Consider the following 27,263-nt stretch of genomic DNA (forward strand, 5'->3'; position numbering starts at 1 on the left):
CACTACCCCAAGTAACCCGCTTTTAATTTGAGAGTGGGTGCATTCTTGTGCAACGAGGACACTGTCAAAAATCAGCCTATCCTTCATGAAGGCCGATTGAGGACCAGAGATAATGAACGGAAAAACCACCTTTAGCCGTTCAGCCAAAACCTTCGCCACATTTTTGTACAGGCTAGTCAACAAACTAATGGGTCTAATATCACCCAAAAAGGCTATGGAAGACGTTTTAAGGATTAAAGGAATGTAGGTAGAATTCACCCCCTTAAAAAGATACGCTCTCCGAAAGAAACCCCTAGTCATTTCCAAAAGTTGACCGCTAACCAAATTCCAAATTTTTTGGGAAAAGATTAAAGGGAATCCATCAGGACCAAAGGCCTTATCACCCTGTAATGCAAATATTGCAATTTTAAGTTCTTCCAAACTAATGTCCCTATCCAATAGAGTAGACAGATTGGAAAGAAACACTTCGAAACCTACCCTACTCAGATTAGGCAAAACATTTTCTGAGGAGAATGCCTTTTGAAAGTGACTAATAATAGCTTGGGACGTACCTCCACTATCGTTAGGCTCCACATCCTGAATAGTAAGACCAGAAACATTATTCTGACGTCGTCTGGCATTAGCAGTAATATGAAAGAATTTGGTGTTCAAGTCACCTTCTTTCAGCCATTTCCATTACATCTTTTCCACCCATTTGAGGAAGGAATTTGCAGGATTGACATTTGATAAATGGGTAAATTAGACAAACAAGCCTTTATCAACGTAATTCTACTTCCAAAGGAAAGATACTTAAACTTCCAAAGGTCTAGCTTAACTTGAATGCGCTGCAGATATTTATCCCAAACAACAATAGGAAGACAAGCATTCGAAATAGGCATACCCAAATAAATGATTAGGAACTTGACAACCTTACAATATAAAATCTGAGCGTTGAATTTAAAATCTCAGCACTACAATTCAAAGCAACCATTGCAGTTTTCCAAAAGTTAACCTTAAGACCTACAACTACTTCACAGCAATTAACAAGGTTGCAATGGTTCTCTCCTGATCGATCTGCGCTTTGCAGAATAATAAGGTATCATCAACATATTGCAGATAAGAAATACAAGGGCCCCCATTAGGCATTTGAAAACCAGAGAAATGGCCACTCCTAGTAACATTAGACAGTATTAAGCTGAAACATTTTGCACAAAGAGTGAACAGGAAGAGAGAGAGCAGATCACCTTGACGAAGACCCCGAGTCACCTTGAAGAAACCAATCGAACTTTCCTTATACATAATAGAGAAGTGTGCTGAAGATAAACATCCAAAGATCCACTGTCTCTATTTTTTACTAGAGCCCATATTCTTCATCGCCTCTAATAAAATGCTCCATTCAACCCATCATAAGCATTTTCCATATCAAGTTTGATCACTACCCCAAGTAACCCGCTTTTAATTTGAGAGTGGATGCATTCTTGCGCAATAAGGACACTGTCAGAAATCAGCCTATCCTTCATGAAGCCCAATTGAGGACCAAAGATAATGAACGGAAGAACCACCTTTAGCTATTCAGCCAAAACCTTCGCCACAGTTCTGTACAGGCTAGTCAACAAAATAATGGATCTAATATCATCCAAAAAGGCTATGGAAGACTTTTTAGGGATTAAAGCAATTTAGGTAGAATTCACTCCCTTAAAAAGATACCCTCTCCGAAAGAAACCGCTAGTCATTTTCAAAAGTTGACCACTAATCAAATTCCAAAATTTTTGGAAAAAGATTAGAGGGAATCCATCATGACTAGGGACCTTATCACCCAGTAATGCAAATACCACAATTTTAAGTTTTTCCATACTATTGTCCCTATCCAACATAGTAGACCGATTGGAAGGAAACACTTTGAAACCTACCCCACTTAGATTAGGCAAAACATTAACTTCTTAGGAGAATGCTTTTTGGAAGTGACTAATAATAGCTTGGGACATACCTACATGTCGTCATGCTCCACACCCTGAATAGTAAGACCAGAAACATCATTCTTGCGTTGCCTGGCATTAGCAGTAGCATGAAAGAATTTGGTGTTCAAATCACCTTCTTTTATCCATTTGACCCTAGATTTTTTTTTCCAATACACCTCTTCCACTTTTCTGAGATTCTGAAGCTCATTAACTTTTACACTTATAGCCAAAGCCATTTCCTCATACCACATTTCAGTCTGTTGCATGGTGTCATCAATCTCCTCTATGCACCTCAGCACTTCATCAATCTTTCTTTTAACAGAGAATCCCTTATCTTTTTTCCTAACCAGGAGCTTATGCTTAATATTCCATAGCTTTTTATGTAATTGAAAATTTAAAGAGCCAAGGGAAATCAAATTAACCCATGTACTTCTAATAATCTCAATAACTTCATTTTCCTGCAGCCAGCCAATCTTTAGCCTAAAAGGTTTAAGACCCCCCAACCAAACTTTAGAAGACAACAGCAAAGGGGTATCGTCAGAAGAGAGTCTAGGGAGAGCTTTGACAGAAGCCAAGGGAAACAAATCAGTCCACTTCCCAGAAACCAAGAGTATGTCTTAAACATAGACAAATTTAAGACACTACCATTAGTCCAAGTAAAAGTCGTATCAGAAATTGGAAGATCAAGCAAAGCATGGCTCTCAATAAATTGATTAAATAGTCGCATAGATGCATTGATCACCCCACCATTAGAACTCACTTCAGACCATCTAATAAAGTTAAAATCATAACATCATTCATATCAGAAATGAAAGAAACTTTTTGATCGAAAGAATGGGGACCATAAACATTTAGCAGACCCCACTGAAAGTTAGCCTCAGAGGCCCCAACAGAATCCAGCCCCACGAAATCTAAAGCTCCAGGACCCCACACTTCTTGAGCCCCAGATAAATTAGGACTGGGAAGTTTGGTCTCCTGAAGGATAAGCACAGTGGGTCTATATTTGCAAACCAAAAAAAAAACATCTCTCTTACGTTTGAGGTCACCTAGACCTCTGAATTTTCAAGATAGAACTAGCATTAAAAAGGTTTAGAGAGGGAGGAACTAGACCCATCACCGCTGAAGTCAAACGACCTCACTGTCTCCATCTCCACTTCCATAGCCTCATCGTCTAAAGTCTCCATGTCCACAACCTCATCGAAAGCAGAGTCCAATAATGACAGAGAGGAAGAGTTAAGTTCAATGACATGTGCTTCACGAATAACAATACCTGGTGGTCAAATTCCCTGAGCCATCAGTCGAGCCGACGATCTGGTGCCTTTCATCAGGCTCTTTCCTTTCTTCTTTTTCTTGGTCGCATCCTTCGAGGGAGATATCTAACCACCAAGAGCGACATTCTTGCCTGCCTTGTCGACGGACCCCTGCCCAGCACCAGAAGCATTGCTCTCAGCATACTCAGCTCTAAGTTTATCCATTATATCCTTGAAAACAACTCCAATTGGAAAATTAAAGTCCATCCCATTGTCATGAACAATAGCAGCCACCTTAACTCTAGAAGGATGCCCCTGATCAGTAGAAGGAGAAACGGACACTGCAAGAACAAGGTCCGAGATCTCAGCTGGCACTGCTAACAAGTAGTGAAGTAAAGGTCGCTCATTAAATGGGATCACGTTCAGAGGCGCAATAGTATCCGCAACAACCACAGCATTCCCAGGTTCCACCATTCCTGCATCAGCATCCTCCACAGCGATTTTTGGTTCCACCAAGCCTCCATTGACTTCTAGAATAAGCATTGGGGGGAAACTCCACAACATCCTCATCCATCATAGCAATAAGGATAGCCTCTTCATCCACCACAACCAGAGCCGAAGGATTGATTATGAGCGGATCAAAAGATGGCCTGACGGAGGGGCTCTTCTTCCTGGCAGCCCGACAATGCCAAAGAGGATACATAATGCTAAGCACCGCAAGAACAAACTGCAGAGCCACCGACGAACGTAGACGATGACCAGCTAGGGAAAGAGCAGCAGCCACCAACTTCGCCCTAAAGAAATGGCTATACCCTGCTGAAAGAAGACTCTTCAGAAGAATGGGAAAGAAGGCTCCCTCCTTCACGCATGCTTGCACAGGGAAAGAGCAGGCGTCCACATGGCTACCTGCAGTCATCTCAAACGTTTCAAATTGAGATATAAATCCCTGGTGCAGGGATTCACCACCCACCTTTTCAACTACCTTAATATCAAAATTATGGTCTAACTTAGGTGGACGCGCGGTCAATGAAATCAGCTTTGAACCATCAACGTTATCCAAAACATTCGCCGACGAAGTCACCTGAGAATTTGCAAAATGTCCCACAGAAATCCACTGTTTACGAATTTTTAAATTTTGAAATTCCCTCATCCATGTCCTAGGAATCCGACAGTTATTCAATGGCCGGGAAACACCGCCTGGAATAGGCTTCGCAGGTACATGAGGACATCGACGAAAACAACTTTCTGCCATCCCATCTCCGCCTCTGGCTACTTTGGGTCATTTCTTTGAATAATAGAAGATCCACTACCCTTTTCTTTCAATTCACACGTGACTGAAATAAAAAAAGACTCCTGGCCCACTTGAAGCCTGACAAACTTGGGAATGGGAATACCACACAATTTCCAAATACAGATACGGACAAAGCACAAGTCAACACCATCAAAAACAGCTTTATCAATATCGCAAAACTCACCACATTTATTTGCCAACTTTTTAAACGTCAGCAAGGACCAAGCGTGAAAGGGAATACCAGATAACCGGATCTAGAGACTTTCCTTCCGCAAATAAGAAAGATGGGATGCAAGTTTCCAAAGCTCAAGAGACAGAAGTCTTCCTCTAATACAAACAAAACAATTGTGCAAAGCCGCAACAAAATATTCTTTCGAGCACAAGAAAAAGACGATCTTCTTATCTACCATGATCTTAACCTTAGGAGCATAGGACAACCCCCAGCTTCTTCTAGGCCGATCAGAAAGGCCAAAGATGTCAGTAGAGGGTGGAGAGAAAGAACCTACCACGGGAAAGTTCACCCCCGACAATAGACCACCACTAGGGTTGAATCTAAAAGAAACCACAGGACCACGACCTTCATCAGAAACCTCACCGCCATCTTCATTCTCTACCGCTCCCTTCATCAGAAACCTACCCTACTGTAATGTTTCTTTCATAAAAGAGGAAAATATCAACCGTGAAAGTTTGGGTACTTTGACATCCTATCAGCTTCCTAGTTTAGGAAAATGCTGTGAAAAATTATACTAATGAGTATGTACAACTATATTTTGACCTAAGGTGTACTCTAAAAATGAGCTGTGAATGATGTAGTTCTTTGATTTTTTCTCTTGAATTGTTTGATATTTATAAAACTTTGAAATTTTAGAAATATTACAATATAACATAAATTTTTGATGGCATGCTTGCTTTTTGATGAGCATTGTTCTCATTGAAATAAGTTTAAAGAGCTCTCTGAAGAAGGAGACTTGATAATGTCATGTTTTGGAATAAGTAGTCACTAGACCTGTATCCCTTTTTCTTTTTTCTTTTTTTGCTAAAAAAAGTTTCATTTATAAGAACTGATATGAAAGTGTCTGGTCTCTCTTACCTTCCTTTGAATGAAACTTGTGTGTGGGCTTTTTTGTTTTCTTTATGACGTGTGGGCTTCTTTTTTTCTTTATGGATTTGAGGCTATATGCAACCAGACTATCAGCAAATTTCAAAATATATTCACCACTAAATCGGATTTTGACACTCCTTATCTAGCTAATCTATCATCTTTCTCATCAGTCTCTCCCCATACCTAGCTGAATTTCATCCCAAGCTTTCCAAAACGATACCATATTTCTTCAAAAACATTATGTACGTGTCATGGCTATCTATACCATTGCTCGAATCTCCCTCGATGTTCATCTTATCCAGTCCAGTTTCCACACATCTGAACTCACAAAACAAGGACATAGCTTCCGCCTCATGTGAGCCACAAAACCGAAGAGGCCCTGAGTAGGGCATCAAGACCCCTAATGATCCCTCACTAAGCCACCTATCCCAGCTCTTGGATTCCCTCTCAAACTATCCTTGAATTTCAACTTGACCGTTCTATTCTTCTTTTTTTTGTTCGTCCTTCATGGTACATTTGGTTTGTGGGAAATCTCTATCCAAGAGAGAGATTCCCCACTAGATGCGAAATTGGCTTTTTAACTTGTAGACACTGACATCTGCCTAGGGCACACATCCCTTAGTGCTATAAGCTTCATTGTCTCCTCGAGTAGTAACAGTGTTTAGAAACTCGGAGAGTCCGCTTGGACTCGCCCAGTTAGTCCAGCATGGCAGAGTGCTAACGAGTGAAACCCCGAAAAACTCAAGGAATATAGACGAGAGTTCTATTCCTTTTGTAATTCTTGCCTTTTGTGATATATGGACCTATCATAAACAATCTAAACGGGCAAAACAGAGCCTGGCAGCAAGGGGCCAGTATTTTGCCATGCTGACATTGTGAAGGTGGCCTCTCTCCATTTGTTGGGGGGTAGATGTCACACGAATTATCATCTCGTCATTTTTGTCCATCGATTCACCTGGCAGATAGCCTTCCATGTTTCATATTCTAGTCCTCTCTCTGTGTGATTAGACCCATTCATGGTAATGTAACAAAACTGAAGGGAACAGTAAAATCATCATTAAAAACAAACCAAACACAAACACAATTCGAAAAAACCTAATCTTTATTCTCCACACCGAAGCATTAAAATCTCAATATGGCAAATTGGCGAAGTCATAATCTAAGGTTCCAATGGCATTAACTACATCATCTGGTACATTTAGATACATCTGAAACATTTTCCCAAATAAAGCCCCAAAGATTTTCATACACCTTTCCGTCCATATGTTACTGATGCCCGGGGCAGAAAATCTGAGGTTCAAAAATCACAAAACCTAAAACCAAAAATATTTCAGATACAGCAAGAACCCTAACAGGAATGCTTAGTCAAAAACTCGCATTGCAACCAATAACTCCAAAAAAATCAATTCACAATAATAAAAATTTCCCCAAGATGGCAACACTAGAATAGCTAAGAAAGAATAAAAGACTCGTCTAACTTCAAAATATATAATAAGCTATAGGAAAAGAAACACATATTGGCTAGATAACGACAGGAACAAAAGATTTTTTTTTTCTTTTTTGGGTAGATCAGTGCCATTTCAAGCCCCTGAGCAAAAAGAGTTTATGAAAAGCGAAAAAAACAGCCATGAGCAAGTGAGAGAGAGAGAGAGAGAGAGAGAGAGCGAGAGAGAGAAATGAGAGAAGAAACCTTTTTAATAGGCAAAAAGAAAAGACTGGCGTACAAGTGTCTCAAACATCCAAGGAAGAGTTCGGCAGCATTAGCTCTCAAGCCCGGCATGACGAAAGCTCTTAGGCAACTACTGCAAATGTTTTTCTGAGAAACAAGCCTTTTCTTTTATCATCCTCGACACGCAAAACCAATGAACCATCATAAACAAATATCACTCTTCACAGGAAGATCTGATCAAGCCCATGAAAAAGGAAATAACTAGAAAATCATCAAATTGATATACAAAACTAGAACAAAGAGCTGAAGAAATCATACGAATAAAACCTGACAAAAAAAACACACTTGAAATGTGTATCTCAATAGATAATACAACATATCTTGAAACAGAGAAATTTAAATCAGATGCAATGAAAAATCTTTAGAGAACAGAGAGTGAAGAGAGAACCTCTTGCTTAACGAGGAAACAAAATCCCAGAACAATCTCTGAAGACAAACCCTAAGAATCAGGACTAAAAGGAACATTGAAAGCACAGCAACGAACAACATAAGAATAATTAACTGTGATGCCTGGCTATTGGCATAGAGGCCCTTATATAGAGTAGTTTCATTGCTAAACCCTACCAGGTTCTAGATTCTGGGTCTCTTCACCAGAGCCTTGCACCATCCATTTCTACAAGTCTAGTAATGAATGGCTCAAATTTAGTTAACAAATGGTATAGGCTATTTGCAGAATACAATTTCAGTCCATGCTGATAGTGACCACGGCCTGGTCCAAAACAAAAATGGGCCAATAAGGCCTGGCCCAGGCTCGGCCTGCAGGTTAAGCGAACCCTGCACAAAAGCCTGCAGGCCAGTCAAGCAGTTCGGTAGCTCTTACTGTACTGACAAGTAGCACATCCAACAATAATTAAGGAATCAGACAGCGGTGACAGACCATTATAGTTTATATGACAAACCAGACCAAGACAAGATCATTCATTCATGCATCTTGCTTGTTAGTTGTCAGAACAAAAGATGTATCAGAGCTGTGTATATGCATCTTAACAGCCCATCTTAAGATTGATTAACCCCCCACAAAGACCAAACACAAGGATATGTAAAATCAGCAAGATAACAACATGATAAACAACAATTATCATGTGCAAACAATATTGCACACCCAACGACTGGAGAAGAGAGCTCCATATTTCACCAAATTCTACCACCGAAACAAACCAGTTGAGAGAAGTCAAGGTTCCAACTTTGAAGCCATACTCATGTAAGTTGGGCTGTGCAAAAGAACGACTGGCATCAGTGAATGGCTCATAAATTAGGCAACAAGGAAAACAACTTAATCTTCATGAAGTTCTACAAGTGTAGCCCAAAATGCCAAACTTCAAAGAGGAATAAAGATTACAAATGAAAACAGCCCCAAATCCAAGACACTTAATTTTACAAAAAAATTATGAATGAAGATCACAAAACAATAGATTAAATGACCATCCAAGATTTAAAATTTGTCACACGTGAAAATGGCCTCAATCATCGAAAAGACTCAATTTTACAAAAATCTATAAAATAACAAAAACAATAGACAAAAGATCATCCAAGATTTAGACTTTTCTTACATATCATGTATTTTTCATAAAGGGCTAAACCAGGGGAGCACATAGTAACTGTCACCATAAAAACGAGGGGAGCACGTAGTGACTGTCAACCTAAAACCCCTAATCAATACTTGAGATGGAAAAGCACTCAGGCATTAAGACAATTATTAAGGTTATTTCAATAAAAACAGAACATTTTGTAATGGAGCAGAACAAACACCTTCACACTACGAGCACAAAAGTAACCCCATACACAAAAATGAAAAGCAAGATTTATTCGTCGCCACAGACCATCCTAGTAAAATCCAGTTCAACGTGAAAAAGAGAATTGAACTTGTATGCAGCCATTGAATTTAACATTGGCCTGCATGGTAAATGTAATTTACAAAAACAGGTTCTACAAGGATCTGAAGCCTTGGCCAATGCATTTGACATTCACCTGCATGATATATAACAAGGTTTTGCAACAACACACATAATCCAGATATGATATGGCTTTGATTAGAAATGCAACTTAAAGACATCATAATTAGGACAGTATAATCTTAGTCTTCCGTATGCATACGATCAGCAGCAAATAGCAGAATAGCCCATACATCTTCAACAAAAAGAAATACAATTCAATTAGCAGAGACTACCATATGCATAATGCAATTACTATAAAAATTTAAAGAGAATAACATAACCAAATCCATAAACGAATATAGCTCCATATCCCAAAAGAACATGATCACAGAGTTTATGAATCACACAAGTAGACGATGAGGGTGCCAAAAACATTTGAACGCATACAAAGTCAAAGCAAACAATTGTCATGAAGACCAAAAAAGTGAAAGAAACACATTGCAAGAGCAAACAGACAGACCAATTAATGACAAAAAGGGCTACAAAGAATAGGCACTCAGGCCTTTGCACTAAGTTGAGGTTATTCATTGGACAGTCCAATGAATATCTTTTAACCTGGTGTAGTAAACACAACCATACCAGAATCACATTAATGGAATTATAAAAAAAAAATGAAAAGCAAGAGCTCAAAATGACTGCAAGGCCTCAGACAGTCCTAGTAAAATGCACTTCAACATGGCAAAGAAAAGTATTCTTATTCAGCCACTAAGCTTGACATCATTGGCCTGCAGAGCACAACATACTAAACACGACAAAATCAAAGGCCGCCACAATTGCAATAGTGCACCTTCCCATCAAACAAATTCCTGAAAGACCCCATAACAGTCACCAACTTCAAACCAAGTGTACACAACTTCAAAAACAGAAAACAAAAAAAAGGATAAAGCAGCAAGCATATCCATACCTGAAATAGCCTCAAAAGTGGAAATCAACCTCAAAGGCAGAATAATTAGAATTTGTTGCAAAACCAAGAGATGAGTGACAGGATAAACAGGACTAACTACTTAATTTTAAGGGCATCCAGTGCCTATAGTGCTGGTATAACCTCCACTGTAGTAAATTAAAATGAAAACAACACAAAACAACTAATAAAGTCCCCAAAGAGAATTTTCTCCAAAAATAGAAACTAATTGTAGAGGACACCTATAGTAGCAGAAAAACCCATGGGAAATACAAAAGGTAAGAGTCAGCATTTGTGATAATGTGAGCATCAAAATCCAATAAGACAATGCATACAGACAAGAACCCAAGTATCAAAGACAAGAAAGCAAAAGTTTGGAAAAATAAGTTTGACAGCAGGTAGCTCAAAAGACACAAACTCTTACAAGTTTCAATTATCAGCTTCACATTTATGAGATTCAATTTCCAATGTTGGCATTTCATTAACTTTAAGATCACAAATGAGCAAATGTCAATCAGCGTAATTAAACAAAAAAAACAAACTCCCTAAAAGAATCTAAATAAAGAACCTATGGATGAAAAAGAAAATATTTTTTGACAATAAAAAAACAAATAAATACTTGTTAGATCACGAAGACCTGTAGATTGTGCTGAAAAGAGAAAACAAAAGGCATCAAATCAGAACAATACCATATGTAGCACAGAAACAAAGCCCAAAACAATCTACCAACATTAACATTCCATGAAGAATGACAGGTAGTTGGATTGCAATAACAGAAATTAGTAATGACGTTCACAATAGGAGGTGGCATAGTTTCAAAAAGCAGACTGCCCAGCGCCTGGGCAGCCGCCTAGGAGGATACCCCTGGGCGCCCACCTGAATCTGCCTAGGCAGCCGCCAGGGCATGCACCCCACCCAGGGGCGAAAATGCAGCTCCTTGAGAATATTTTTGGGTCATTTTTTAAATACTAAAGGGCCAAAATTATGGGTTCTAGGTTAATTTGAAACCTAAAACCCATTAGAGCTTATTTTAGCGAGAAAACCCAAAAAAAAAAAAAAAAAAAATTATACTAGGCTGCCCAGGTTCTGGGCACCGGCCTAGGCGCTGGGTAGCCTGAACCCCCCCGACCGCCTAGGTGCCTAGCGCTTTTTGAAACACTGGGAGGTTGAGATAAATTTAAATGGAAATGGCACAATTCAACATTTTTTAAGCAAAAATTTTCATAAAAGCTAAGGTTAATACCTAATAAAATCTGCCAAGGCAAATAAAAATCATAAAAATGAAAGAACCATATGTAACTTCCAATGCATAAAAAGGAAAAACATAAGTATGCCAGCTTTTGAAGCAATAATATCCAATGCAAACATGAGATTTACAACACCATGTGTCAGATTTGAAAAGATCAGCATTTAAGCATCAGACAGGGATAACTGTTCTCTTCATGTTCTCATCATCCATATAGCTTAGGGGGGAAGACCTCCATATTCGAAAATGAATTAAGAGAAAAAAATGATTGAACCATAAAAGAAAAAATTATCGAGACTAAAATTTAAGGAGAAACATAGTCCTTTAAAGAAATAATTTACAAGAAATATGTTGTAAAGAAATAATTTACAAAAGGAAGTTCACCAAGATGGATGGACATAGAGGTACACAAAATATGCCAAACATTCAAAGATGAAAGTAAAAACTCAGGCCCCGTCGAGTCAATCCCCCAGAAATCACTGGCCTCAACAAGGGCCCTCGACTAAGAAGTTAAAGTAGTTTGATTAGCTGAAGGTGATCAACTTTTCAGAAAAAATCACCAAATTGATTTGACTTGAGATAAATAGCACCATGTGTCAGATTTGAAAAGATCAGCATTCAAAAATCAGACAGGGATAACTGCTCTCTTCATCTTCTCATCATCCACAACACCTATGGGAGGTGAATTACACCTTTGAAAATGATCTGTGCACACGAGCCAGATGAAACATATTGAATAGAATGAAATCCAGTATAAAAAACAGCACCAAGAAAAGAACACACAAGAAAGTTCACCAAATCAATATAAACCAATACACAGACGATCCATACTTGAAATTAATTATTGAAGAATGAAATGTTCCCACATAAAACAGCGTATCAAATGTAAGGTCCTATGTTGTGGACACAAGTACTTGTGTAAGCATCAGACATGGGCACGAGGTATCAGATTCCTCATGTCAAGAAGCACAAGATTCAGGGACACAGCCATATTTATATTTTAAAGAGACGACAAAATCTAACACTTATTGCTATTCCATTTCATAATATGTAGCCAAATAAATCACCTATGACTTATTAGCTGGCTGAATTTTTTAGGATTTTTGAACTACACATTTCTATCCAATAAGAAGAAGATCAAAGTCTATATCAACGATGCAATCAAATGTAGTGATTGGGATAAAAGAATCCAGAAGAAACTGTATTGCCGTGTGTTGATACATGCCTGACACAGGTATGGCACCCAAACCAAAGAATCCATGCAACATACATCAAACCCGACCAACTCCTCCAACATCAACTCAGCTCAACAAGCAAGTCCAGTAAGTCAAAAAGGATTTGACTTGCTGAATTTCTATCCAAAATTTTCAAACACTGTAAACCCAAAATCTGACCCTCTTAAATAAATCAGTTGTTACATCCACGCATGTGCCAGAGGAACCATTCAAAACAAAAAAATCAATTGGTGATCAGTTCAAATCAAATTCGGCCAACTCAGGTGAGATGATATGTTATGAACAGAATCAAATCAAACAAGGTCTACCTGAAATGAGACAGATCACAAATTTCAAATCTAAATAAAATAAATGGATTACCACATTTTAGATTACTGCAATGTGCTTCAGTTTCAAAATGGGCCCTCGCTCAAAGAATCAGATAGGGATAATTCTAATATTTATGTTCTCTACACCTGCAATGCTCACATGTAAAAAGAGCCATATCTGCAAAGCAGGTCTGAACAATCAAAACTGCAAGAGAAGTAAGATTATTGCAAGGGAAAGGTAATTCATACTGCATGTGACGGTCAGTTTAGGTATTAAATGTAGGTCTCCACCATCCATTCTCAAAGACCAACAGCGGAGCTGATACATTCCTCCACCATTGTTCTCTTGAGCAAATGGAGGTTCATCACAACCAGCCGTTATTGAAAACAGGGAGTGGAGACAACATGTAGTATGCAAACAGTATACAGCATGTAGTGTGGCATAGGAGTCCCATAATCACCTGAGAAGACATGGATTTCAATGTTAACAAAAGAAGAATCAAAGACATAAAATCATTAGGGAACTTTGAGTAAAGAAAAGGGGATACCAAATTAGCAACAGTGAAGTCCACAAAATGTGACATCAATTTAAACCAGTTAAAACAAATAGAACAAAGTAGATACCAAAACAAGGAATCGAGACAGGAAAGTGGAGTAAAATAAAGTAACAATATATGCAAAGCATCAGATCTTCCTAGTCAATCAATTGAACAACATGACATCCAGAGATGTGCTCTATTCAATGAAGTTCATCATTTACCTTTTTTTTAAACTAAAGAATCATTGAAGTTTATCTATTCAATGAAGTTCTAGAGAAGGACACATTAATGTCCCATAGCATATTTCAAGGAAGATTTGGAAACGATCAGCAAAGAATGATAGACTAGAAAAGCACAAATGAAATTACTACAAAAACCGTTATGAATTCTCAAGCAAATTGCCACATTTAAAATCAAGAATAGTGCGGTGGGAGGAGCACAAACCTACAGTTTGATGAACAAAAAAGATAATGCACATAGGAACTAGAATGAGTCGTACATGAGAAGACAAAAAACACAACAGAGATGAACAAAATACAACATGGAGATAAATTTTGCCATCATGAAGAACCAATGTGGAGTAAGTTGCGCATTAGATTTTCCTATTGAGTTGACCCTCATAGTGTCAATAGTCTACTCAGACATATGCTTATCAATTATATTCATCATTTGCCCCATTAAACTCAAACCAATGCACATAAGACCATGAAAAAAATCCAAAAGAGACCATGCACCAGTAGGGCTGCCAATGGGCCGAGTCGGGGCCAGGTCCGGTCCAAGGCCCGGAAAGCCTGAGAATATTTCAGACCGGCCAGAAATAGGCCCGATAAGCCCCGCCCCGTTAAAAGGCTGGAATTTCATGCATAAACCAGGCCCGCCTGCTAATGCCCGGTAAGGCCTTGAAATGCAAACAAAGCGCCAGCATAGACCGGAAAAGACCCTATTGAGCCTCGCCCGGCCCAATTATTACTATAATTTTTTTTTCTCAACTTTCTCTTCAGACTTTTCAATTGAAAATTCGAAGGGAAAAAAAATTGCTAATTAACTTTTAGAAATTTAAAACCCCTTTAACTAAAAAAAATACGAGAACTACACATTCAAAATACCCACAAAGTGAGAGAGAGAAACAAAGAGACACAAACAATTGTCCAGATAGATCAAACAACACCATCAAACGCACTGAAGCAAATCATACAGATTTATTCTGAATGTTTACATAAAACCTCCTTATACATCAAAGAGGGTAAAAAACAACAAAATAAGAGAGAGAGAGAAAGAGAGAGAACTCTAACTATGCAAAATCTCTTTGCCCAAGCTCTTTCACACACCATAGTTGATGTCAATATCTAAACGTCCTCCAATGCATTGATGATTATTTACCCTGAATTTAATGTATTGAAGAAATTTAGGCAGATCTATATGCTTAAAAAATAAATAGAATACACAGGAGCTTTGTTTACTAAATCTGTGTGATACTGGTGCAATAAAAATAAATTGCAAATGCATATAACCATAAAACATTTTCCTTCTACAAATCTTTCCTTAATCTCTTTCTTCTCAGTCACTTAAAGTTTTCTTGGCTTACTATTGCTTCAAAATTACATCCAAGCAGTACCACCTAATCATTCAACAGTTTCATCAAACCAGCCCCAACCATCAGAGGGGCAGCCCATTCCAAGCAATAGGCTCAGACAATGAATAAAACCTGTACAACAGGTACATCAAGTAACGTATTGACAAGAGCTTAAAGGACATAATGATCCCCATGCATTAGCTGAAATAAGATAATTGAAGCAATCATATGGAAAGGAAAATGTTTCCATCATGTGCAAGATAGGATACCCAGTGTAGTAATTCTTTGGAAGGTAAACATCCTTCACAGGGCCAAAGCGCTCAAAGGGGATCCTAAGATCTTCAGGCCTGCAAAATGAAAGAAATGAGCACAAAGAACCATAAATATATTGACAAGAATAATTTGAAAAATAGTGATCCAACTAATGCTACTATTTTCTTTGTTCTATTTATTGATCATTGGAGGCCTAAGGCATTTATAAATCATTGTAGGCCTAAGGCCATTTTTGCTAACCACTGCCAACAATCTCTGTTTTAGCTGTGGGGACAAACAGCATATTGAAAAAACCCACTCAAGGCTTCAATATGCAGCATACATCTATGTATTTGATTCAGGGTATGTTTGGATATGTGAATATATGCATAAAAAAGCATCCATTACATATATTGATAAAAAACATGTTTTGGTACTGATTTCGAGAGCAGAATTTTTGTACCTAATACAATACAATCAACTTCCTAAAAAAGAAAAAAAGATAAAAGCACGTGTTTGGATGTGTGAACATGCTACTGTGTATGCACATGCATGTGTTCAGTGTTTCAAAACCAGGAACAGTGGGGTGGATTGTTCACCCCGATCTATGTTGGCTCAATGCAACAGTTTGGTACTCATGGATGGTGATACTGTTTGGGACTCATGGCCAATAATGCATTCACATACAAAAAGTGGCATTGAAGAGACTTAATAAATCATAAAACACGCAAAAATGATGGCCCAAGAGAATAATGCTTCCCTCAAGTTCAAGTCCCAAACCAAGATAAAACAAACCATGAAACTGAACCCACTCAAAACAACAAAAAGCCATGGATAATAAAGATGTCATTCTCTTCACAAAACCAAAGACTCCACTCTCTCTGTAATTACATTGCAGACATTTCCACGGATGAAATCACTTGCATATTGCTCCTTGTTCATCTCTGTAGAGGTATCAGGACACTGAATCATCAGCTTTCCAAGAGTGAAAAGTGGTCTCTCTTAAAATGGCTTCAACGATATATTAAAAATGGCTATGGGTCTCATAGAAACTGCACCTAAAAAGTCTATAATGTTGGGAAAGAGAACTCAGATCATAACTCAAGCATGACTCAAGTATAAAACCTCCGCAACACTTAACTCATGCTTTTTGCAGATCTAAAGTGAAGTTCAAAAGCTCTAATGCGGCATTAAGGATACTCATGGGGAAGATAATCCTGGCCTTGCGTATTTCCAAGTTGTTATGCTTGTTATTACTATTACTGTTGCCATAGAAATTGATAGAATTCGTGGTAAAAGTGTGGTGGGTTCCTCTTAGAATAACCAGATGCATGGAGAAGTAGGGAATTAGAGGACCCCCATACAAATTTCCCCATGGAAACAACAGGGAAGTGGAACAGATGCTGAGGGAAGCAATTGCAAAATCAATGGATCTCTCACATGACACCAAAAGCCTTCATACAATTCTATACACAAGACAGAGCTACGCTCTCTAAATTTTCAGGAAGAGATGCTTCTAAGGCATGAATTCAAGGAAGAAAGCTTTAGAAAAACAGAGAGCTGAAATCTCCACTAAAAATTCTCATGAATCAGAGGCTTTTCAGTAACCCCCAAATGAAAGAAATCGAGAACAGGCCTAGGCAAGAAATCAGCTGCTAAAAAACACCTCCTTTCTGCAAACCCATAGGATTTCCACGCCTAAACGCAAGGTCAAGCCTAAGACATTGGAGGATTTTGTGCTTATACGAGAAGGTTTGACAAGAGGCATTTATGTAATTGTTTACAAACTGGGTGAATTACAAGGAAAAGTTACGAAAGATAACTAGAAGCTTTGTTACATTAGTGAATTACAAGCAAAAAGTTGCCACAATAGACAGTTAACACAGTAAAGCTCTGTGTATTACAAACTGTGCATTCACGATCGACAGTTAACACAATTGACAGTTAACACAGTAAAGCAATTAACAATGTGTTAACTTCATCAAAGTAAAAGTTACTTCATCAAACCAATTAACACTGTGTTAACACACACAATTGACAGTTACCACAGTGAAGCACACACAATTAACAGTGCGTTAACACATTGTTAACACAATTGACAGTTAACACAGTTAAGCACACACAATTAACAGTAAGGGAATAAAACAGTGCATTACAAACTGTGAAATTAGGGAATAAAATCCAATTCCACAGTCTTACAAACTGTTAAGCACACAGTTACAAACTGTGCATTACAAACTGTTAAGCACACAATAATACACAGTTAAGCACACAGTTCATAAAACAATACACAGACGCAGTAAACACACAGTTAAGCTTCTGAGCCTGAATTCTTCAAAGTTCAAACCCAATTCATCAAAACTAACAAATATAGTTAACAAAACCAAACAAACCTGGACAACTATACAAATAAAGAAAAAGCAAGAATTATACCAAAAATAGACATTGGCACGATCTCAAAAGAATGGGAAGACTAAAGAATGACATGAATAGAGAAAAGTAAGAATCATACCAGAATACTCACACCAAAAGCAATCATCCCTCTATCTCCTGGTCAATTCAAGATGAACTCTTGATGGCTGCACAAATATTAACCGATAATTACCACAACTAAAATGCATCAAAAATATATAAATAAGACCAGTACTTAAAGATGGCACATGTGCTAAAGGCTGACTCTGAAGGGACAGTGTACAACGTAATTGCCAGAATATCTCGAGCCAATTTAGAGAAAATAGGATACTTCGATGCATTAAGTTTCCACCAACATAAGATGTCAAAGGCCCCATCTTCACCTCGAAGAACCAAATCATCCTCTAAATAATGATCCAAATCTGCTTTTTGGGGATGAGCAACTGAAGTTCAGTTGAGGAATTGGTTTTCTTTTTTTAAAAACTGTCTAAAAGGGTATTTTCATAATAGGTTCGGTTAAGGAATTGGTTGAAGTTTAAATGGAGCCTCTTTGTACCTCTATCAACCAAAGAGCTTGTAATTCCCAATACTACTTGCTTCTTTTTCTATATTACAAGTAGTTGACTGTGTGAAAGCCAGATAAAAGTTGAATAAATTTAAATGGAGATGACACAATTCAATATTTTTAAAGCAAAAATTTTCATAAAAGTTGAGGTTTATACCTTATAAAATTTGCAAAGGCAAATAAAAATCATAAAATGAAAAAATATCATGTAACTTCAAATGCATAAAAAGGAAAAACATGTGCATGCCAGCTTTTGAAGCAATAATATCCAATGCAGACATGAGAGTTACAATACCAGATCAGCATTTAAGCATCAGACAGGGATAACTGTTCTCTTCATGTTATCATCATCCACATAGCTTAAGGGCAGAAGACCTCCATATTCGAAAATGAATTAAGAGAAAAAAAAATGCTTGAACCATACAATAAATAATTATCGAGACTAAACTTTAAGGAGAAACATAGTCCTTTAAAGAAATAATTTACAAGAAATATGATGTAAAGAAATAATTTACAAGAAATAATTTACAAAAGGAAGTTCACCAAGATGGACATAAAGGTACACAAAACATGCCAAACATTCAAAGATGAAAGTAATACCTAAGAACAAATAGGTTGCTACTAGATACAAACAGACAATAGAGACAACATGTGGTATGCAACCAGCTGTTATTGAAAACAGACAGTGGATACAACATGTAGTATACAAACGGTATACAGTATGTAGTGTGGCATAGGAGTCCCATAATCACCTTAGAAGACATGGATTTCCATGCTAACAAAAGAAGAATCAAAGACATAAAATCATTAGGGAACTTTGAGTAAAGAAAAGGGGACACAAATTAGCAACAGTGAAGTCCACCACAAAATGTGACATCAATTTAAACCAGTTAAAACAAATAGAACCAAATACATACCAAAACAAGCAATTGACACATGAAAGTGGAGTAAAATAAAGTAACAATATATGCAAGGCATCAGATATTCCTATTCAATCAATTGAACAACATGACATCCAGAGACTTCCAGATGTGTTCTATTCAATGACGTTCATCATTTACCTTTTTTGTAAACTAAAGGCTCATTGAAGTTCATCTATTCAATGAAGTTCTAGAGAAGGGCACATTAATGTCCCATAGCATATTTCAAGGAAGATTTGAAAATGACCAGCAAATAATGATAGACTAGAAAAAGCACAAATGAAATTACTACGAAAACCGTTATGAATTTTCAAGCAAATTGCCACATTTAAAATCAAGAATAGCGAGGTGGGAGGAGCACAAACCTACAGTTTGATGAACGATGAACAAAAAGACAATGCACATAGGAACTAGAATGAGTCATACATGAGAAGACAAAAAACACAACACAGATGAACAAAATACAACATGGAAATGAATTTTGCCATCATGAAGAAACCAATGTAAAGTAAGTGGGCCATCAGATCTTCATATTGAGTTGAACCTCATAGTGTCAATAGTCTACTCAGACATATGCCTGTCAATTATATTCATCATTTGCCCCATTAAACTCAAACCGATGAACATAAGACCATGAAAAAAAATCCAAAAAAGACCATGCACCAGTAGGGCCACCAATGGTCCGGGTCCAGGCCGGCCAGGCCCGAGGCCGGTAAGCCCGAGAATATTTCGCGCTGGCCGGAAATAGGCCTGATAAGGCCCAGCCTGTCAAAAGCTCAGAATTTCATACTTAAATCAGGCCCACCTGCTAAGGCCCGAAAATGCATACAAAGGGCCAGTCTGGACCGGAAAAGGCCCTGTCAAGCCTATTGGGCCTGGCTCGGCCCAAGTATTACTATAATTTTTTATCAACTTTCTCTTCAGACTTTTCAAATTTGAACTAAGGAAAAAAAATTGTTCATTAATTTTTAGAAAATTTAAAATTCCTTCAAATAAAACATACTAGAATTACACATTCAAAAGGGCAAGCTTTCTATGCTTCCCCTACAGCATAGAAGTTCTATCCTCCCCCTTATTCAACCGTCTATTCTGAATGGAGGGCTAAGATTGCCGCAATCACAATGTCACGTCTCTACACTATTTTATTTTTAATTTTTTTCTCTAAACTATTTTGACACCAAATTTTGCACATCCATTCCTCTATTAAACTCGCACTAGCGGAAATTATACAAAAATATTTTCAATAAAATAAAATGACTAAAATACCCCTGAAATTTTCAAGGGGTATTTTGGTCATTATATTTTATCGAAAATTTATTTTTAATATTTTTTATAGGTGTGCCCCAATGAGAAGATGGCACGTACCAAATTTCATATTCATACAATTTATATAAAAAAACTAGAAATAAAATACTTTGAGACGTCGAATCTAAGATCAAACGGTGAGTGGCTCTCTTGATCAAAATTGGACGGCTGGATGGTAAAGGGAGGATAGAACTTCTATGCTATAGGGGAAGCATAGAAACATTTCCCCATTCAAAATACCCACAAAGAGAGAGAGACTCATGAATAATTGTCCAGATAGATCAAACAGCACCATCAAACACACCAAAGCATATCAAAGAGAGATGTATCTTGAATGATTACATAAAACCTCCTTATACATCAAAAAGGATAAAAAAACAACAAAATAAGAGAAAGAGAGGGAGAGAGCTCTAAGTATGCAAAATCTCTCTGCCCAAGATCTTTCGCACGGCATAGTTGGTGTCAATATCTACACGTCCTCCAATGCCATAGTTAATTATTTACCATGAATTTCATGTATTGAAGAAATTTAGGCAGGTTTGAAATGTGCGCACAACATCTCATGTGAAAGTGATTCCCTCCAAATAAAAGCTTTTCAAAATAAAAAAAAAATTATTTTTTCATAACAACATCATTAGTAGTGCAATTATCCATAGTAATAGCAAACAATTTATCCTTCAAATTCCAATAAAAAATATATCCTTCAATTGCATCAAAGATAACTAAACCTGAGTACGGATATGGTACCAACTTGAAATTTACGATCTTTTTTCTTAAAATCCAATTACTATCTATATAGTGCGCCGTGAGACACATATATCCAAGAGATTGATTGGATGTCCAAACGTTAGTGGTAAGACTCACTCGACCATTCGATCTCTCTAAAACATAAAAATCACTTTTTCTTTTCTTCTTGATGTATAGCCATGCATTCATTTTTTATTGTTGCAAAGCTCCAAACGATTTGATGTTCCGCATAGGCTACACATCAAAGCACTCGCTACTATGGCTAGAAGCGATTGCTTTGATGTGTAGCATCAAAGCACTCGCTCCGCTAGGTAGCCAAGTCTTGTCAAAGCCAATAAACTACAGCTCGAAAGCAAGAAGCAAGGGCTAGTGCGGCATAGTTCGTCCTACCATATTAAACTTGGGTTGAAGGGCCTTAACAAATTCGCTAAAAGCAAGGTGCTCAACCAGACGAAATGGGTATTCTTGAATAATTATTATCTTTGCAAGCGCTTTACAACTAAATTCTTGGTCAAACTTAAATATTTCAGCGTCCTCTGCTAATGATGGTTGCAAATCCTGATATGGACGGTTAAGACAACCCCTAATATGATGAATAAAGTGGTTTGTCCCATCAATACTATTTGCCACCAAGACATGAGTACAATGCTTAGACCTGGCTTTACTAGAACCATAAAATCATTCCAAACTTTACATCTTAACTTCCTTCATATTGGACCTGTTGGAGCCACTTGGCTTTCTAGGGTGTTCTCATTCTCACTAAATTCAGACATCTTTGTTAACAATTAACCTGCAAAACGACATAGTGATGCTAACTCTTAAAAATCTTTATTAGGGGTTGGACAGCCTTCAGTCATGCATACAAGAAGAGAAAAAAGGAAAATACCATACAACAATCAACAGTACCTCACCCTAAATAAATGAACTGCAAACAATCAACAATCAACAATCAACTATCAACAATACTCAGAAATGAACCGCCAATAGAGCCTTATCTTTTAACCTTTAAGTAAAGAATGGCATTGTGAGAAAGGAAGTGCAGCTGAAAAGAACTTCAAATTCAGCCAAGTAATATGTCCATTTTCTTGTAGACAAAGACCCATGTTTCTACTGCTTAACAAAGTGTTCATTATATCAAAAGCTGCACTCTAGTAAAACAATCAACAATACTCAGAGAGATAGATATCGTTATAGACAGAAATGTGCGGAGAGAGAGAAAGAGCCCAAACTAAAAGAACCAGGACCCAACTCAAATTTCAATCCAATCCCACATATCAAAATCAGATTCCCACCAAACCAGATAACCAACCAACTGATTTTAATCCATCTATGTATATATCAATTTTCGAAAAATGTTGGACTGATAATTCCAGAAAGCTTGCTACATACATCGAAAAATCCCTAAATTGGAATGAAAGATATATTTATAACTTATAAGGAGATTTGGCCAGATAAAGCCTTTACAAATCCATCAAATGGCATAGAATACGCAATATCAAGCAGATATGAAGTTTCTTGGAGGGTTAGCTGAACAATCCATTCATTGCAAGTGTTTTGAAGAAGATTCTTAGCCAAGGCGTCCAATAGATTTGCAAAAGACGTTTCAGAATAGGCATAGCCTACATATAAGGCTTAAATTAAGCCATGCACTTTGAAATAAAGCAAATAAAACATTTTGCAGCAAGTAAATATCATTACCAAGTGATAAATCAATACAGAGAAGAAAAAAGCCCCAGTATTCTAAATAAAGTGAAGTAAACTCATTTTAAAGCTGGTGTCTCAATTACCCTAGCCAAAACTAGCCCCAGATTGTTACAGATACCTCATTTCCAGATAAACAACCTTGAGTTCCATTAATAAGCAGCAAAACAAGAAATAACGCTCTGGTTTTTCCCATTAGGCCAAATGAATGTGAGATTATCAAAGAAATTCAATAGAATACAAAGATTACAACGTTAACAAGCTCCAAGAAACCAGAAACAGTAACAGTTAAAAATACTGTAAACACAGTTCCATCGTCGCAGAGAAACAACTAAACGCACCAGATTGAACAAACACAAAGTTATCAGGCCTGAAGATCTGGCCGTAAGGACCAGTGCGCACACTGTCTGTCTATCCATGGCTCTGGGCTCAAGATCCATGAGAACAGCTCTGGAAACGAACCTTCCACGACTGACCTCATTGTAATAGACATTAACGCGTTCAACTTGAAGGTCCGAGGTTCCAGTGCATCGATCAGTGGGATCGAAAAGAGAGAGAGAGAGAGAGAGAGAGGCAGAGAGTTTCAGAGACGGCAGGTAGGGCGAGATGGATTATAAGATTTAATTTTTAAAGATACGTAATATCTAACACGAAGATCATGAATATGAAATAAATAAATAGAATTTAAAAATTAGAAATAATAATTCTAGTAAAAATCATTTGGCCCGATACTTTCCATTATTTTTTGATGGAACACCTACTTGCATTAATCTTTAAGATAGAGGCTCTACACTTTTTGGATTGTATATGTAGAAATGCGGTCTAGCCCACATGAAACAATTTTCAGATGTTTCATTTTAAAACAATAGAAACTAACAATCCAAATGTTTTCTTACTAAGAATTATTATTTTTAGTTTTTAAAATTTATTTATTTTTTATATTCATGATCTCCATGTTAGAGATTACATGTCCTTAAAAAGTAAGTCTTAAAACATCTCAAAAATAGATTTATTAAGAGGTCTGCATTTCTACAGGCTTGGTTGCATAGAAACCGGGTCCATTATATAAATGATAACTTATAAGTATTATATATTGATAACGAGTCCTGGTTTGGTAAAGGGTCGATCCACCCGTACTCGAAGATTTTCGGATTTACAATGTAGGACTTAGACCCTACCCTTGGGTTCAAATTTGGACCCATATTTAGACCCAATTCGATTATACCTGTCGTGTCCTGGGTCGGGTCCAAGTACATTGCCAGCCCTAATAATGCCCAACTCTTCCTTGGATGTCTGAGACACTTGTAAGCTAGTCTTTTCTTTTTCCTATTAAAAAGGTTTTTTCTCCTCTCTCTCTCGGCCTCTCACTCACTCACGGCCATTATGTTTTTCTTTCCACAAATTCTTTTTGCTCAGGGGCTTGAAATCCCCACTGATCTACTCAAAAAAGAAAAAAAGAAATTGTTTTTCTCCTCTGTCTTTATCTATCCCATATGTGTTTCTTTCCCTACATCTTATTATCTATTTTGAAGTTAGACGAGTCTTTTATTCTTTCTTAGCTATTCTAATGTAACCATCTTGGGGGAATTTTTTTTTTTGTGAATTGATATTTTTGGTCGAGTTCTTGGAAGCAATGCGAGTTTTTTACTAAGCATTCATATTGGGAGTTCTTGCCACATCTGATATATTTTTGGTTTTAGGTTTTATGATTTTTGCACCTAAACGAGCATCAATAAGATATGAAAGGAAAGGTGTATGAAAAACTTCAGGGCTTTATTTGAGAAAATGTTTCAAATGATGTAACCAATGAAAGTTTGATTATGTGACCAAGCATGGTGTATATATTTAAAAAAGTATTCATTCCTACACCGGTAAATATCATTTACAATGTCCAACTACAAACAAACCACTCTTGAAATAAATAAAAACCGGTTCTCAATTGCTACCTCTTTAAATACAACTAATTATTCAACAATCAAACCAAAACTTATTGTTTTATAGGAAGAGAAGAGCAAATAACAAATAAAGATTTAAAGAAATAAAATTGCCGAGGATTACCTCAACCGGGCTTAATACACCCCAAGTCGAGTCTCCTCTTTCCGATGGTGCTCGGCATCTATGATTGAGAGATTGATTCTCCTACTTATAATAAAATTTTCTCAATGGCATATGAATCTCAATCTAGAACCAAGGGCCTTAAGGCCTTAGTTTTTACTCAAACCCCTTGGCTTGATTTTTCCAAGGGCTTTAAGGCCTTAATCTTTACTCAAACTCTTAGCTTGATCTTTAGAGAGATTAGAGATAAAAATCAAAAAGAGAAATATAGATCTACTAACAAAGGGATCCTCCCCTTTGCTACCCAATATCAACACCACCACCACCCTAACATTGGGAGTGCCAACAAGAAGCAAGAGAGAGATGCTGGCTGGGGTGTGCCCTTTCTTGTAAACTCGAGAGAGAGAGAGAGGGAGAGAGAGGTGGTTAGGGCGTGCCGCTCTTAAAACTTGGAGAGAGCGAGAGGGAGAGAGAGAGAGAGAGAGTGAGTGAGAGAGAGAGAGATTGAAGTCTTGGGTGGTGTGTGCCACCTTACGGATAAATCTTAGAGAGAGAGATATTCGCTTAGAGAGAGAAGAGAGCATAGTTGTAGAGATTTTATGAGGTGGGAGAGTCTCATTTTATAGATTTTACATGCCTTGGGGTCAGTCTCAATTTATTGGGTCAAATCTTAACGGTCAATCTAGAGAGACTTGTGGAGTGAGAGATGTGAGTCATTTATCTTTTTGATCCACCATCAAGATTCAAAGGGATGTGTTAGAGCCTTATCATCCATTTCTTAAATCTATTCATATCAAATCTTTAAATAAGCAAAATATGTCTTTTATTTTTATTTTAGTATATCCATTCTTAAATCTATTCATATCAAATCTTTAAATAAGCAAAATATGTCTTTTATTTTTATTTTAGTATATCCATTCAATATTATTGGATCAAGCAATCTTGATTCAAAGATTTTACTAAATATTTCAAAAATTCAAAAGATTTACTAAATATTTCAAATATTTAAATCTATCATGCAAATTGGCTTTATCCTAAAAAGAAAAACCAACCTATAAAGGATAATTATCACCTAAACTTGGTGATCAAGTTTTATCCCTATCGGTGGGGGATGCCACCCTTTGGTGGCCACACGTGGGCCCACCCAATTCCCACATGTGACAAATTGGGCTCCCACATTTATAGAGGGTCCCACATAATTTTAGAAAATATTTTATTTTGATTTTAGAATTTTTAAATCTCATATTTTTGAAAAATTAATTTCTCTTAATTTATCAATCCAATGACAAAAATAAAATATCAGAAGATTCACAAAAAATCAAATAAACATTCTAAAAATTATATAACATAAAATTAATTAAAACCAATTAATTTTGATGGGAATCAGATCTAGGTATTTATAAACATACGGGAGAACTCCACCTTCAACTATAGACAACGATCTACCTAGCTTTCTCAAACTGACCTAGCAATTCCCATGACCCATAAACTATTACAGGGGCTCATGATTATACCACCAAAATCAGTCAATAGACTAGGGGATACAATATCAATTTATGGATTTCATGTTCGCCCCTAGAGACAAAAAAATCATGGTCCTCTTGACCATAATGCAACCATGACTCTATGGTGTATATGGGTAATCCCTAGTACATGCACACACTTCACCTTCATTAGTAAATCTCAATACGGCTATCTATGCATGTGTTGTGTGATAATATAATGAGGTTTATAGCCCTATCTCTAAAGGCTATTCATCACATGCCACACAGTCCATCGGCTCTCATCTAGGCATATTCTGAACTTATCAAGGGTTAACCCACTAAACCCTTCTCGGTAAATCCCTATGCTTAGATATTTTAGGTTTTTTAAAAAAACTCTGTTGGCCTAATATGTAGAGCCTCGTATGAGTATCGACAAAAAACATTTGTCTCGTATGGTCCCCACAAGGACCATACTCCCATTGAGTTTATGTTTCACTATATAAAATGCTCATACAAGCTCTCATAATGCCTTTAAAGGCCACATAAACCCAACATCTCCACTTGGCTTTTGAAAGCATTACAATCTCTCTTCCTCATATTCTCATTCCCCCAATTACATTCTCTCTCTCAAGCATTTTTACTTATTCTCTCTTATTACATTAATCATGGCTTTCACCATCAATCATTTCATAAAGGATTTATGGAGGCAGTGACTCTCTCTCTTTGCTGCTCGGATCTCATCCCGAACGTAGTCGTAGACCACCTTTCATGTCGCAT

General features: G+C 37.2%; 1 protein-coding gene, 1 long non-coding RNA gene and 3 other non-coding genes across 8 annotated transcripts; all 5 read right to left on the minus strand.

Moving 5' to 3' along the window:
* Positions 1–7,307: 7,307 nt before the first annotated feature.
* Positions 7,308–7,432, minus strand: LOC148780091 (small nucleolar RNA SNORD14). Its single transcript, XR_016043482.1, has one exon. It is a non-coding gene; the product is annotated as a small nucleolar RNA SNORD14 (small nucleolar RNA).
* A 518-nt stretch (positions 7,433–7,950) lies between these two features.
* On the minus strand, positions 7,951–23,598 carry LOC110006431 (uncharacterized). 4 transcript variants are annotated; one of them, XR_016043162.1, is made up of 5 exons: positions 23,289–23,598; positions 17,810–17,876; positions 15,315–15,392; positions 12,986–13,394; positions 7,951–8,520 (listed from the first exon to the last, which is right to left on the minus strand). It is a non-coding gene; the product is annotated as an uncharacterized LOC110006431 (long non-coding RNA). The 4 variants fall into 4 exon arrangements; XR_016043163.1 differs by lacking the exon at positions 12,986–13,394; XR_016043164.1 differs by lacking the exons at positions 7,951–8,520; positions 12,986–13,394 and adding an exon at positions 14,653–14,853.
* On the minus strand, positions 11,526–11,607 carry LOC148780092 (small nucleolar RNA R38). Its single transcript, XR_016043489.1, has one exon. It is a non-coding gene; the product is annotated as a small nucleolar RNA R38 (small nucleolar RNA).
* On the minus strand, positions 11,980–12,061 carry LOC148780093 (small nucleolar RNA R38). Its single transcript, XR_016043490.1, has one exon. It is a non-coding gene; the product is annotated as a small nucleolar RNA R38 (small nucleolar RNA).
* Positions 17,885–21,924, minus strand: LOC148780094 (zinc finger BED domain-containing protein RICESLEEPER 2-like; the record flags this gene model as incomplete). The annotated part of the gene is made up of 4 exons (XM_088849661.1): positions 17,885–18,156; positions 21,118–21,436; positions 21,485–21,553; positions 21,614–21,924. Coding segments are annotated over 4 exons (948 nt in total), but the record flags the coding sequence as incomplete, so codon positions are not given.
* Positions 23,599–27,263: the final 3,665 nt, after the last annotated feature.

This window comes from Amborella trichopoda, chromosome 10, assembly GCF_054954075.1.
Source record: "Amborella trichopoda isolate Santa Cruz 75 chromosome 10, AtrichopodaSantaCruz75HAP2 v2.0, whole genome shotgun sequence".
Classification (NCBI taxonomy): Eukaryota; Viridiplantae; Streptophyta; class Magnoliopsida; order Amborellales; family Amborellaceae; genus Amborella; species Amborella trichopoda.